The sequence below is a fragment of the Brachyhypopomus gauderio genome, chromosome 15 (assembly GCF_052324685.1).
Source record: "Brachyhypopomus gauderio isolate BG-103 chromosome 15, BGAUD_0.2, whole genome shotgun sequence".
In the NCBI taxonomy this organism is placed as follows: domain Eukaryota; kingdom Metazoa; phylum Chordata; class Actinopteri; order Gymnotiformes; family Hypopomidae; genus Brachyhypopomus; species Brachyhypopomus gauderio.
In genome coordinates, this window is record NC_135225.1 from 22,487,672 (window position 1) to 22,503,528 (window position 15,857).

At 41.5% G+C, this 15,857-nt stretch overlaps 1 protein-coding gene across 3 annotated transcripts in view; it reads left to right on the forward strand.

Moving 5' to 3' along the window:
- The first annotated feature begins 717 nt into the window (after positions 1–717).
- The window catches only part of b3galnt2 (beta-1,3-N-acetylgalactosaminyltransferase 2), a 40,839-nt gene continuing 25,699 nt past the window's right edge, over positions 718–15,857 (forward strand). Inside the window, exons 1-5 of one of the 3 annotated variants that reach the window (XM_076974051.1) lie at positions 725–1,052; positions 1,488–1,614; positions 1,946–2,046; positions 12,525–12,718; positions 14,810–14,905. In XM_076974051.1, the coding sequence (XP_076830166.1) occupies positions 941–1,052; positions 1,488–1,614; positions 1,946–2,046; positions 12,525–12,718; positions 14,810–14,905 (630 nt within the window). In that variant the 5' untranslated portion in view covers positions 725–940. Of the gene's footprint in view, positions 1,053–1,487; positions 1,615–1,945; positions 2,047–12,524; positions 12,719–14,809; positions 14,906–15,857 lie in introns of all 3 variants that reach the window. The other 2 variants (XM_076974050.1, XM_076974052.1) reach the window with 2 other exon arrangements.

Sequence of the window (15,857 nt, forward strand, 5' to 3'; positions counted from 1 at the left end):
TGTTTCCAGTTAGATTTAAGGTATAAAATGATGTTGGATCAGGCTAAAATCAGATTCCTCTCTTAGGGAGTGACCTGTTCTTCGTGATGCATTTGTTATTTCTCTGGCCCACCATCAATAAGGCTTTCAATAAGCCTCTGAAACTGCCCCTTTAAATGCGTTCACCTATCTGCCCACTGCTCAATATGCCATGTTGTGTGCTGGTATTTCTTCTTCCGATTATTTGTGTTCTAGAACAGGATTTCTGTGTTTTTAGTTTTCAAATCTAAGAATATGTTTCCTTACGTTAGAAATGTTGACGAATTCAATCATCATGTACAAACTGCATACAACTGACTTGAAATAGAAACCATTTTACAAATGAAATGCTTTCATTATATTTTTATTTTTTACATTCACAAAATCAGTATGGGAAACAATAACCTCTTAAATGTCTGCTCCTACGCTCGTTTAATGTAACGTTTACTCTATCGCTTTTAAACAAAGTACGCAGCAAACACGCATCGTGAACATACCCTTTTTGAATAAGTAACCAACTTCAGCCGCCGAATACGGAGCTGCGAATAAGTAACCAAACGAATCTGCGAATAAGTAACCAACTTCAGCCTCGTACTTCACGGTGTATGTAAAAGTCGTTAACAACCTATAACGACCGATAAAGTTATCTTCATCTGCATCTCATCCTCATTGTCCTTAATGTCTACATTAAACAAACTACATATCCCAGAGAGCGAGTGGCGTATACTGCTACATTTCTATTGGCTGATAAAGACCATCACCGGCGCAATACGCAGCGTCTGACTGCTAAGTCAGACATGAACTGAACACACGGAATAAACAGCACAGAAGTTGGATCTTAGCGAACAGCAATACCTGGCATCCACTCATTTTTACAGCTCTGTACCCTACCCCTTGATTAAATGTGTCTCTATTAAGTCGTATGTCCATGAGAAGTTTAGCATTGTTATTACTCCCGTGTGTCATCGCGGTCCTGGTGCATTTGTGGTGGGCGAGCGGAAAAACTGCTTTCTTCTTGGACTTCAAATCTGCAGGTTGGTCGTACTCAGTTTTCAAATTGTAACAGCGTTATTGATAGAACAGTTGCAGGTACACCGCATCTGTCTGTAAGCGTCATTACTGATATAAACAAGGCAAACACTTGGGGATCCATTTATTACACGGATGTTAAAAGAACGTTGCGATTTATCTAGGAACATCTTACTATATATATATATATATATATATATATATATATATATATATATATATATATATATATATATATATATAATGTGTGTGTGTGTGTGTCATACATCAGTAAAGAAATCACCGTCATTTTCACTCAAATTGAAAATGTAGGCTTTGAGATGTGGTCCTATAGTATTACACTGTGCAGCAGTATTTCTATGACTAAACTAATCAGTGCGGAAGAACGAGAGTAGTTTCACTTAATTACAAAATTACAATGTAAGTATTTAAACTGACAGGGAGCCAGAACACAGTACATGAAGTCCTCGTCGGAGTGTTGTCTGCCAGACATCACCATGGTTTACGGAAAGCCATAAGAGACACATGGCTGGGTTACATCAGGGACCACCCCAAGTTTACGAATCGGTCTGTATATTTACGTTGTATACAAAATTGAGGTATTTGGTCGTAATGACTTCTGTACTGTTTGAATTTTTGTTGCTTGGTAAATCTATTTGACTAAATGTCTTGTATTCATATTATAATGTTGGTAAATATATGACTTAGTTTTAGTATTGTGCTACACTTGGTGTGTTAAAGGTTAGCCTTGATTCGAGTCTCTTCATGTTCATTGTTAATGGCTCATAAATTCTAAATTATTCATATTTCACATTCAGTTTTCAGTCTGAATAATCTTGAGATAAGTTTGAGTGACATTGTGGCTTTCAGTTACTTAGTTTAATATCTTGTTTTTAAGGGTGTTGGTAAAATTTATCATTGGCAAGCATGGCTGTGCCTTTCCTGAAGAAGATCGGGAAGACCCGTATTCTTGTACGCCGTTAAACCTCACCGAGCCAGGTAAAGCACTCCTGAACAGGCCTACAAAATAAAAGTATTAAAAGTTCCCAATGGATTTTTACCCATTCTATAGCTCACTCCCCTTTGTCTTGTGTTAATAGCTGTGTATCAAATGGACAACTCGCTGAAATGAAGATGTGACATTAGAGGCTGTAATGTCTTATTTCACCGAGAGTGGTCCTGGTCACAGATGCACTAAACCACAACCACCTTTTACTCCTGATTTGAGCTGCAGTGTACAGCCTCAGTGCAGCTTAATCACTTTGCAAATGTCTTTATGCCACCTTGGGGTTTTCTCCTTTATTCTCTTTACACATTTCTGATTGGAGAGGTGCATTTGCTAATAGACCCTTTCACTCAGAGAAGGTCTTGTGTAGTCCTAAAAGCTTGCTTGATCTCCGTCACTCCAGACATGGGCTAAGAAAAAACATCTGCATGGATTCATCTCTCTGTGCTGTGTGGTCTTTAATTTGCCTTTGTCTCAGGAATGTGAGAACCTCAGGGTACCCGCGGGTCCTTAAAAAGTCTTAAAATGTCTTAAATTTAGTTTTCCATATTCAAGGCCTAAAAATGTCTGGAATTTTATGAGGGGAGGCATTAAATTATTATAAGTGTGTGTTGTTCAGTTGTTCTGGCGCGATGTGAACTTTGCCGAATCTAGCGCTAGGACCATGCAGAAAATACCCGCTCCAGGGTCCTAGTGCTAGATTCCTAGCGTTGGAGTACACGGCCCCCCCCGTCAACGATGTGGAGCACACCTGCATCCCCAGTAATAGTATTATTTTTTCTTGTGAGAGGTATTAAAAAGGTCTTAAAAGTCATTGAATTTGAGATTTAAAAATGTGCAGATACCCTGGAACCTGGTGTTGAACAACTGAAATGAGCATGATGTCTCTCTTTTAGCAGATGCATGCATCTAATTAATCTTTTATTTCTTTTTTCTTTTCTTCAATTAAGAGAGCTTAGGCCTCAAATAGGGATGCACCGATTCCGATATTAATATCTGTATCGGTCCAGATACTGGAAAAAATTCTAGATCGGGTATTGGTGACAACGTGACCGATCCATAAAAACAGATCTATTCAGTCTTTTCAATTCTATTCAATTCTATCAATTCTATACTTGTATTGCTTGCTTTTCGGAGTTAGTTCAACCTTAAATATCCACTCTGTCCTGGATAGAAGTGAACTTGGACAGTTAACAGGCGAGTGAAACACGAAGCACATAGAGGAGAGGTGAATCACTGACTCATACTCACGCTGGTAGTATTCCACTTAGTCCGTTTATTTGCTGGTTGACCAAAATAAACCTGGGCTCCAGCACTACTTGACTGTTCATACATGAACTGGTGAGTTGTCCAAAGCTCATTGAATGTGTTACTTACAGAAATAAAATAAAGAGCAGTGGTCTGAGTTGGTCTACGGCAGAAAGCTAAAAAAAAACTACAAAATTCCGTACACGCACTCAACTCGCTCCCTTAAAGAGACAGTACACATATTTCTGGCCGTTACATGCTTTGTGCTCTGCGTGATGTCTGCGCTAGCAAACTAGCCGCATAGGTATTGCTGTTTCTCTTATTTCATCTCCTTATTTATTTTAAATTATATTTAGAATTCTTAAACCATTTCAAAGGTTTCTTGCAGTTTTTTTTTCATGTTTGACCAAAGTTGTGAACCTATTGTTTTTGTCAGTTTCAAGTTCTTTGGTATTATTTATTTTACATTCAATGTTATTGTAGTGTTTTCAACAAGGATGTTGGTGACACCAAGATAAACCACCATGAAGACCCTGGAGTTTGATTGCAGCGTTTTACTGTCCTCATGAACATGCGTGGTGAAAACTGTTGCAAATAAAACCAATCTCAACACATATTTAACGCAAAGCATCGAACTAAGTTAAATCCACATTTTAACAAATAAACATTCGTATATATATAACCTCATCTGAATAAATTATAGGTGACATGACATTCCTGCCTGGTGAATTAGCAAGGATGACATGTGATTACGCTTTCGTACCGTTACTTGCAAATAAAGTCGCTTGCTAGCGCGAACCCGGAAGTGCATCTCTCCATACTTCAAAATAAGGCGCACAATTGAGGAATTATTAATCTAAACAATGCGTAATTAACATTTTGCATTCTCCTTTTAAATTAATAAACATACATATTCTAAACATATTTACAGGAAAGCTCCAAGGGCAGCACACTCCCCGCCTGGCCTCCGTGAGGCCATGAAACCAAACGAAACATTATGTACAGTCCTTTTGCATGAGAAGGATAACTTCTGTAACTGGTCGCACGAAGGTCTTTACACAACCTTGATCCCATACTTTTACCTCGATCCTTCTTACTTTATCATCCTTGCCAGGGAATGTGGCAGTGACTCTCGCCATGGGCCAGCTGTTACGAGGGACCTGCTTGTCTTTAAGGAGAACTAGGTCGTCGACATGTAGGTTTCTACGACATGCAGCCCATTTCTGTCTTTGCTGTAATGTAGGCAGGTACTCACGCCTCCAGCGTGTCCAGAACTGGTTAGCTAGAGCCTGGACCTGTCTCCATTGTTTGATGTAAAGGTCCTTGTCCAAGAAGTCTCCAGTTGGGGGTAAGAGGCCAGATTTCTGTGTAAGGAGCATTGATGGGGATAGAATAAAGGGGTTCTCTGGATCCGAGGAGACTGGAAGCAGTGGCCTTGCATTCATGATGGCTGTAATCTCGGCCATGAGGGTGCATAACACTTCATGAGTCAGCCGTACCTTTCTTTGTAGTAGCATGGAGTCCAGGATCCTGCGAGCAACACCGATCATGCGCTCCCAAGAGCCTCCCATTTGGGAGGCATGTGGCGGATTGAATTCCCAGCTACAACCTTGGTCTGTTAAGTATCTTTGCATTGATTTGTCCATTCCTAATTCCTTTGAAGCTCCAATAAAGTTAGTGCCACGATCAGATAGCAACAGTTTGGAGGGACCTCTTAGTGCAAAGAAACGGCGAAGGGCGTTTATGCAACAGGACGTGTCTAGTGATTCAATTGCCTCAATGTGCACAGCTCTCGAACTCATGCAGGTAAACATAATGGCCCACCGCTTACTCTCAGCGTGTCCACCTCTGGTGCGTCTGGTTGCTCCTGTCCAAGGCCCAAAAACGTCAAGGCCAACGTAGGTGAAAGGAGGACAAGTTTTAAGGCGCTCAAGTGGTAAATCAGCCATTCTTTGTTGCTCTGGTTTCCCCTGCAGTTTGCGACAGATTATGCATTTGTGGATTACCAAGTTGATTAATCTTTTGCCTCCAATAAGCCATAATCCCACAGCCCTGACTCCTCCTTCCGTCAGATGACTGCCTTGGTGCTCCACTAGCTCATGGTGGTGACGAGTGAGCAGAAGGGAGACATGACTGTCCTTGGGGAGAATGACTGGGCTCTATTCGAAGTCCTCAATTTCAGAATGTTTGAGCCGACCTCCAACAGAAATCAAACCGTCCTGTAGGACAGGGCTCAGTCTTTGTAGGGGGCTCTGTTTTGAGATCGGTTTGCCTGTATTAAGGGCGCGAAGTTCCTTTTCAAAGCAGGTCTTTTGAGTTTCTTTAAGGATGATGTTTCTTGCTTGAGCTATTTCCTCTAGTGTACAAGGCAAGTGACATTTGTGCCAGCCTTTGCAGCCACTGTTTGGATCAGTGCCATTGAAGGATTTCGCGATGTGGATGAGATTTGCTATTGCTCTAACTAAGGACTTGAAGGTGGAAAAATGCTCAAAGCGTTTGCTGCTCAGTATTTGGTGGTGAGTGGCATACGTTTTGACTTGTGGCCTAATTTCTGAATCTTTGTCTGGTTCAATTAGCTCAAATGTTCCACTTACTTGTCTTACCTCCGCAGGAGGACTGTGGATAAAGGATGGTCCCACGAACCATGATGACTTCATGAGTTGAGCTGCTGACAACGACCTTGATGCATGATCTGCTGGGTTTTCCTCAGTGCGCACATAGTGCCACTGTTCTGGCTTTGAGGACTGACGAATGCGCTGTACCCTGTTGCAGACATATGTGTAGAATCTTTTTGACTCATTATAAATGTAGCCTAGTACTACCTTACTGTCTGTATAAAAGTGCACCGCATCACAATGCAAGTCCAAATCAGCCATCTCTACTGCCAAGACGGCTGCGCACAGCTCAAGTCTTGGTATAGTGGGTTCTGACAGCGGAGCCAGCTTCGCTTTGCCCATTACAAATCCAACCTCGACTTTACTATCATTTTGAATTACCTTTAGGTAGGCTACGGCTCCTATTGCTTTAGTTGATGCATCTGAGAATATACAGAGTTCTTTGCGCATTGCTTGACTGAGCGAGGTAGAAGTGTAGGTCCTAGGGACGTATATGTCTTTTTAAATCCTGAAGAGAATTTCTCCATACATCCCATTTAATATGCTTGTCCTCTGGCAGTGGCGCATCCCAATCAGAACTTCCTGAAGTGAGCTCTCTGAGTAGAGCTCTTCCTTGGATTGTGACAGGTGCCAATAGGCCCAGAGGATCGAAAACACTGTTGATGGAAGACAGTATGCCACGTCGAGTGAATGGTTTGTTTGTGATGGCTACCGAGTAAGTGAATGCGTCCTTTGTTGTTTCCCAAATGAGGCCAAGGCTTCGCTGAGATTGTGTTTCTTCACCACTTAAATCTAAGTCTTTGACAAGTGGTGCGCAATCTTCAGGGCAAAAGGCCTGCATGACTGCCTGCGAGTTAGAAGCAAACTTATGCAGGCGCAGATTGGATTCAGCGAGTGAGGCTTGGGTTCTTCTAAGCAAATCTATAGCTTCCACAGGAGATGGCACAGAGATCAAGCCATCATCTACATAAAAGTGCCTCTCCACAAACCTGACTGCATCGGCACCATAATCCTTTTCACCTGCTCCGATGGCTTTGCGAAGTCCGTAAACAGCAACAGCAGGAGAGGGTGAGTTGCCAAATACATGTATTTTCATGCGATAGTCAATGAATTCCTTGTTTACATCATTGTCTTTGTGCCACAGAAAACGGAGGAAGTTACGGTGGTCCTCGCACACCTTAAAACAGTGAAACATTTGTTGTATGTCTGCCATGATTGCAACACTCTCTTTCCGGAAACGGAGAAGAACTCCAATGAATGTGTTATTTAAATCCGGGCCAGTAAGGAGAACGTTGTTGAGTGAGACGCCTCCGTACTGGGTGCTAGAATCAAAAACAACCCCAGGCCTGATAGTTTTCAGGCGCCACGCCGGAATTCCTGCGTACCGACATATCCGCGAGAAAAAAACATATTTAATAAATATTTTATATTAAAAATATTGACGGAAAAATCTGTCAAATCATAATAATAAACCACACACATGCGCGTGCTGTCCGTTTTGAGGCTGAAATATGATCCTCTCACTGGATCATCAGTGCTGGATGGATGACGGCGGTGTCACTTGATTGACTTGCGGGTCATCCCGACTTCTGATTTTTGGACATTACGTAAAAAAGCTACCTCCCTCCAACCTTAAGTCCAGTTTGTTCTGGTGAGTTAATGTTTTCAACTTGATTAGTCGTGCTGAAGACATTAATGCATAAACATCATACAGGCGGTCCAGGAGTTACGAGGTTCCCGAGTTACGATTTTTCGTGGTTACTACACATCTCCCATTTACTGTATAAAGCCTCGTTTGGACCCAAGTGATTCTGCGTCGTAAACGGAACTTGGTGTTTGGTGTGCGCGGCGTCAGGATTTGTTAAACGCAGTTATGGATAAAGGTATTTGCCAAAAGGCTAGCTTTAGGATAGGATAACTTCGTATAGTACGTTATTTACGTACAGTATGTACGTATGTTCCGATTTACACCGAAAATCGATTTACGACGGATCAACGTCGTAACCCGGGGACCGCCTGTATTTCAGACATCGGAAGAGCTTCAGAGGTAGATACAAGATAAATTCAGTATTTTATCTTTATTCTGATTAAGTTAAATTTTTATCAGAAATATAAGAAAATATAAGTATTTATAAATATAAATATAAGTGTTTTTTTTTGAGCCAGGTCAGGTGGTCAGACGATCTGGTTCATCCTGGCCGTCTTACGGCGTAAGGTGTAATACATGAACAAAAGCACAAAATGTATGTCCTAATAAACCAACACAAAATATTGATTAAATATTTTATATATTTAAGCCAACTATAATCATAATACTTTGCATAAGAAATTATTTGCATAATTTCTTTGAGTTGTCTGGTATCCTATAATTTACTAGCAGTAATGAATAAATAATGAATCAGGCCTGTTTTTAACATATTGTGTTAACAATCTTTAGGTTACAGCATTTTCTCAGAATATTAATAGAAATTTGTTTTTTATTTCACGATAATGATTACCTGACATATTTATTATTAATTAATTTAAAGATTAATTATTAAATATTCTAAATATGGTACAATTCCACTCCACCCCACCCACCCCCCCCTCCCCCCCCTCCCCCCCCGGCGCTCATAAAAAGTTCAGGCTCAGGAAGTTTTCCCACTATCACCCCTGCAACCCTGATCTCGTTGTACTTTTGTGGGTGATAAACCCCAAAGGTTGGAAGAAACCAACACTCCTCTCCCTGTTTTAGTGGGGGTGCCACTTCGGCATGACCGTTGGAGAAGATGCTGTCCATGAATGCCACGTATTGTTCCTTCATGTGAGGTTTCTTGTTTAGGTTGCGTTTTAAGGATACAAACCTAGTGACTGCCTGCTCTCTGTTGTTAGGCAGCTGCTGGCGGGGTTGTTTAAAAGGAAGTGGGGCAACCCAGCTGTTGTCCTCATCCCTGTACATAGCATTGTCCATTATTTTTAGGAAGAGAGTGTCCTGTATTGAGAAGGCTGGTTTATTGTCGTCTTTCGTCCGGTTAAAAACTGTTTGCCCCAGAGTTTGTTCAGATACTTTTACTGGCCTATTTGCATGTGGCATTTCCGTGAGTTGCAGAAGGCTGTCACATGGTCCGAAGACTGTAGGGCGGCCATTCTCCAGAATGACTGTTTTGAGGGTATTAACTGTCGGCTTATGAACACTACCTAGACAGACCTCCCCAACTACAACCCAACCCAGATCTAGGCGTTGAGCAAAAGGTGCGTTATGAGGGCCATTGACTCTCTGCCTGACCTTGTGTGCTTGTAAAGCATCTCGCCCTAGTAGCAGGAGTATTTCAGCTTTTGGGTCTAATTCTGGGATATACTTTGCTATGTACTGGAGGTGCAGCTGGTGTAGCACTGCGCTAGGGGTCGGGATTTCACTCCTATTGTTGGGAATGTCCTGACACTCGATGAGCGGGGGTAGAGGGATGACTGCTGACCCATCTAGTGACTCAATCTGAAAACCTTCAGCCATTTTCCCCATGTTTCTACTATACCAGAACATGTTCTAAGATTGTAGGAGAGAGGTTCATTTTTGAAATCAAAAAGTTTGAAGAACTCAGGTTTGGCTAGGGAACGATTACTCTGATCGTCTAATATTACATAAGCATTGATTGCCTTGTCTTTGTAACCTTTAGGGTATACCCGTGTGAGGCATATCTTAGAACATGAACGACCCCACTGACCTGGTCCACACACGTCTGTACAGCTCGATGTGACGTTGACTGTGTCGGGACTGATTTCTCTCTCCCTGCCATTCTCTTGTGCCGGTGGGAGAGCCTTATTGGCCTGTGGAGGAGGCCCAGGATGCATGACTGTGTCGTGACTTGTGCTGTTGCATTCAGAGCACTTTACTGTATGTTTGCAGTCCTTGGCAAGATGAGTGTCTGAGAGGCAGCATTTAAAACAGATTCCTTTCTCTTTGAGGAAGGCCTTCCTTTCGTCCCGAGGTTTGTTCCTAAATGTACTGCATTCTTTGAGTGGGTGTGGCTTATTGTGTTGCGGGCAGTTCTCGTTAAAGTTCCTGATGGGGGGGTGAATTGTTGGTTTTGTGTACGCAGACCGGTTTACTAGAGTTGAAGTTCTTTGCATACAGTTTTTCTGGTTTTGAGTGTGTTTGGCTATTTAGTTGATTGAAGCTTGGATCATTGCGTTTCTTCGCTTCCTTACATACAAATTTGCAAAAATAATCAAAGGGAGGGAAACAGCCTTGATTTTCCTCTTTGTACTGAGAGCCATGTGACACCCACCTTTCCTGGAGTCCATATGGGAGTTTGTCCACCACTGGGCCAATTCCACGAGAGGTATCCAGATACACCAGGCCAGGGAGGTAACCGTCTTCCTTGGCGCCTTGGGTGTCTTGTAGCAGATCTCCTAGTTCGCGGAGCTTGACGTGATCTTTGACTGTTATTCTTGGGAAACTGTCTAATCATTGGAAAAGTGATTTTTCAATTATTTCGGGTGCTGCATAGCATTCATTTAGCCTCTCCCACGCTTTGTTTAAGGCTAATGTGGGGTTGTTGACGTACTGAGCGTATGCGTTTCACCTGATCACTTGACTCCTTTCCTAGCCATTTTATCATTAAATCTAGCTCTTGAATAGGACTAAGCGCCACCTCACCTGTAGCACCCATAAATGAAGAGTACCATGCTCTGTAGTTCTCTGGCCTATCATCAAATTGGTAGAGGCCTGAAGTGATTAGATCTCGGCGTGCCATATATTGGGCAAATGGCTCTGCTGGATTTGGGGCGCTAACTGGGGTGACATAGTGAGGCATGAATGATGAGCTGAATGGGTCGAGGGGTGAAGTAGGTTTTCCTAATTTGGGTTTTGTTCCATCTCTGGACTGACTGGGCATGTTATGACCACTTGGGGCAGCGACATTGTCGTTAGTAAACTTTTGCTCGAAGCTTCCAGGTGGTGGCGCTATATTGTGTTCATCAGGGGCATGCCACGTTATTAATGTGTCGTGTGAACTTACTGCTGGGTGAGAGGTGTTTTTTATGTCTGTAGGACGTGGCGATTGGTTAGTGCCCATTTGAGATTGTACATACTCTCTTGTACGCTCTAATTTTGCTTTTTCAGATGGAGATTTTCTGCTATCGGGCTCTTCTTGTATTGCCTCAGCTTCTTCTAGAACTTGTGCTTCAGCTACAGCAGCTTCCCTTTGTAAAGTTAGCACTTCCAATTCTGCATCTATTTTAGCCTTTTCCAATTCACTTTGCGCCTTTTCAACTTTCAGCTGTGCCTCTTTGCTTGCATATGATGCTGTTACCTTAGCAGCCTCTGCTTTAGCTCGCGCCTGGGCAGCGCTAACTGCTGATCCGGATGAGTGGCTAGTCTTGAAACTGCGTGCAGACTTGTTACTGGCTGCCATTTTGACCGTGCTGAATGGAAGATTGGTGTCTTTTCACTGTAGTGTTTTCAACAAGGATGTTGGTGACATCAAGATAAACCAAATAAACATTCATATATATATAACCTCATCTGAATAAATGATAGGTGACACAACATTCCTGCCTGGCAATTCAGCAAGGATGGCATGTGATTACGCTTTCGTACCTGTGACGCTCGGGGCTGGACGAAGGATGAGACACGGATCCCTCTGGCTTGACAGATGTCACTTTTATTTTAGTGCTTAACGCGCACGAAAAACACAGATATAGCGCAATAGCGCACGTAGAACACTCCGCAAACACTCACAACGTGTAGACTTAGACAACAATGAGCACAGGACACTGCGCGAGTGCACATTAAATAGACAAACCACATTAGCCCCACGTGATCACGAGACGATTCACAGGTGACTTATTAATCACACGACAAAACCCTAACCACGGATATCCACTGACGCAGACAAAGCACGTGGACAACGTTGACACACGCCCAAAAGGGAGGGGCCGGGGTCCTCAACGTGACGGTACCGTTACTTGCAAATAAAGTCGCTTGCTAGCGCGAACCCGGAAGTGCCACACCGGAAACCGGAAGTACATCTCTCCATACTTCAAAATAAGGCGCACAATTGAGGAATTATTAATCTAAACAATGCGTAATTAACATTTTGCATTCTCCTTTTAAATTAATAAACATACATATTATAAACATATTTACAGGAAAGCCCCAAGGGCAGCACAGTTATATTCATAATTGCACTGACTGAACAAATGCAAGTTTTTATGTGTGTTTAAGTGTGCTATACTGGTGCAGAGTTTTCAATAAACTTGTAATTCAGTATGTCTGTGTTTAAAAAAAAATGTTTTAAGTCGATTCAGCACTGTTTTACTCTATCAGATCGGTATCGGATCGGTATTGGCCGATACTAAGCCTCAGATATCTGAATCGGTATCTGAAGTGAAAAACGTGAATTGGTGCATCGCTAGCCTCAAATATAGTTCGACTCAGACAAAAGTGCAGATTTTTGGATTATGAATCTGTGTTAAAGTGCTCCCATCTGCTGCACTGTGTTTAATGATTTCTTTCACAGTCTTATGCATAAATTCTTAGTGTCTCCTGTCTTTTAGGTTGCATTTTATGTTTTCAGATATAGTTTATTATATTAATGAATTACTGGAACCTATTTTGATTCTTCTAGTTGCTGGGCAGGACGTGGCCATCCTAAGTGTGCCCAACATCTCCGAATTGGTGCCGTCGGATGTCTCAGCCATAAGTATGGACTTCAAGGTCCTCCACTCTGTGGTGATCACACAGCTGGGTGTCTTTGCCAGTGGCCCACAGCGGGACATTAAGGGCAATGTCACAGTGAAGCTGTTCCAGGTGGACCAGGAGGTAAGCAAACTATATGTACTATATGTAAATGGAGCAAAGGTATGAAAATACACTTGTGACATGAATATGATGAGATAGTATAAAATGTCTGGGACAAACTTGCAGGGATCCTTTCATCTATCAAGATGAAGCAGTATTCTCTTGGCAGTTGATTTGTACTTGATTGTAATAGTAATTTAGTTACTCATTCCTGCATTCTTTATAATGTACTCATTTACAAAATTGATTAACTTAACATACCTCATGAAGGTGAGGTATTGTGTCCGTTGCAGTCTGTCCTTCTCACTCTTGAGGTAAATGTGTCTTATGTGTCAGCACTGCAAAAATGTAAGTAAGTAAGTAAGTTTTATTTGTATAGCACCTTTCACAGACAGAATCATCACAAAGTGCTGAACAAACATACTAAGATCAAGTCATGGATAATACAACAATGAAAACAATGAACAGCACTTAAAAAAAATGCCTGCCTAAATAAAAATGTCTTAAGATGTTTCTTAAAAGAGTCAGGAATCAGAGCAGTGAATGGACAGTGGTAAAGCGTTCCAGAGCTTTGGAGCCACCACCTGAAAAGCTTTGTCTCCACGAGTTTTATAACGGGTTCGAGGTACAGCCAGCAACATATGATTTGAAGACCTCAAAGTCCTGGATGGACAGAGAGGCTTCAAAATATCTAATATATATTTGGGGGCCTGACCATGAAGCGCTTGGAAGGTTAAAACCAAAATTTTAAAATGACTCCTTAAGTGCACAGGTAGCCAGTGCAGAGAGGCCAGAACAGGTGTAATATGGGCTGTCTTATGGGACTTTGTTAACAGACTCTCTGCAGCGTTCTGCACGGACTGAAGCCGAGCCAAGGAGGATTTATTAAGACTGTTACAGTAATCTAAACGCGAAGAAATAAAATCGTGAACAACCATCTCTAGTTCCTTCTGTGATACAAAAGACCTCAGTTTTGAAATATTCCTTAAATGATAAAAACAGTTACGAACTAAAGATATACAATGGGTGTCAAATGACAAGGAACTATCAAAAACAACACCCAAATTTCTGAGACTATTTTTTATTGAAGGAGTTAAAAAAGCAAGATGCTGCCTGATTACAGGGATTTTATCACCAGGAGCAACAATAAGAGTTTCAGTCTTGTTTGCATTTAACTGCAGGTAGTTGTTGTTCAGCCATACTTTAACTTGTTACAAGCAGTTCATGAAATCAGCCAATTTGTGGAATTCAGAGGCTCTAAAGGAACAGTACAGATGAATGTCATCAGCATACAGATGATAAGACACGTTACTGTATGTCCCCTAAAGGGTAGAGGTACAATAAAAAGAGGATTGGACCCAAAACTGAACCTTGGGGTACCCAATAAACATGATTCATAAGAACGGTAAAAGACCTTTCAGATAAGTAAGAGATGAACCAGTTTAGCACAGAGCCAGAAATACCAAACACATCTCTCAGTCTGTTGATAAGAACAGAGTGATCTACAGTGTCGAAGGCAGGAGTTAAGTCCAATAATACCAACACAGTAAAGTTTCCTGAGTCAGCTGACATCAACAAGTCACTTGAAACTTCTAATAAAGCGGTTTCTGTAGAATGCAATTTGCGAAATCCAGACTGAAAAATGTCCATAAAATTATTTTCCCCCAAAAAGCGGTTGAGTTGTTCTGCTACAACCTTCTCAAGGATCTTTGATAAAAATGGAAGTTTTAGGTCTATAGTTTTCAGGCAGAGAAGAGTCCAAATTAGGCTTTTTTAACAGAGGGCAGACAACAGCTGTTTTGAAGCAGTGAGGTACAGAACCGGAGCCAAGAGGGAAATTTATCAATTTTACAATACTTGAGCCAATACAATTAAAAATATTTTTAAAAAGAGATGATGGCAGGACATCAAGGGGGCTTCTTTAATGTGCTTCATTTTGAACTGTGATAGACTGTTAAGATGAGGATGTGCTGACTTAGAATCAGGGTTGGAAAATGTAATACATTTTGTAACAGACTCAACAGTGTCAACATCTAGGCATAACAGATTATTTTCAGAACTTCTCCCTCTGAAAGTGTGTCTGTGGCTGCGTTTGTGTCATTTGTTTTCTAGGAGGCTGTTGTGACTGCTTGCTTCACTGGACTGAGCCCAGGAACCTACATGGAGGGGATGTGGTATAAAGCTGTAGAGCAGTTCATTTTGCCTAAGGTGTGTGTGTGACGGGCAGGGTGAGCAACTATAAAGGAAGCGATCATGCCAAGTCTCAGGGAAAGAGGATGGTTTAATTGAAAGTGCGCAAACCAAAAACCCGTGACATAGATCCAGATTAAGGAAATAATAACCAGCAGTCAACTGGTACAAAGACAAGACATGTATAGACGAACAAACGACCCTCAGGTGAGACGGATCACGGGTCCCGCCCACCTGAGGGACAAACATCACATGACCAAAACAGGACAGCTGCCGCTGTAACCGGGGGCGACCGGCAGGGGGCCCCCCACAACGTGACAGTGTGGGCTCTTACAAAGAATAGTATAACATTTTAAGTCACTTTTAATTGATCAAGTGTTCATAAGGTGTGTGGGCTCTTAACATTTAAAAAGACACTTTTGATGGACTAAGTCTTCCACTCATTTGTATTCTACATTGTCTTGTAAAATAATTAAAAATAATTGTAAAATATATTGCAGTATGGAATGAGCAAGCTTAAAGTTCCATACTACTGTTTATTGTTTAGTTTTTTTTTGTTTTTTTGAGTATGGTACATCACAGTTGTTCTAAACATTCTATGTTTGTATTATATGTGTATTTTGAGTGGGAAATTTAGTTGGAATTTTTTTCAGGTATTTCATTAGAATCTTTTTTCTTAAAGGGAACCCCGGCTGATAACATATGTAAGCCTTAATATCGTGTAATTACTCTAAATTATTAAGACACGTTGTAAAAAATCACAAAAAGTAGCAGATTTTTTAGATTTTCTGTAAAATCCCGCTGCACGTAGGTCGACATTTTTATAACTGCTGACGGGCGCAGCAGGTAGTGACGTCAAATGGTTGCAGTGACTTGTTTATAAATGACCGCTAATGCTGTACCTTCAAGTTCAGGATCCGCAAACGAGGGAGAAGCAGTAAACGTTACATTCTTTTTATAGTCTTTTCAA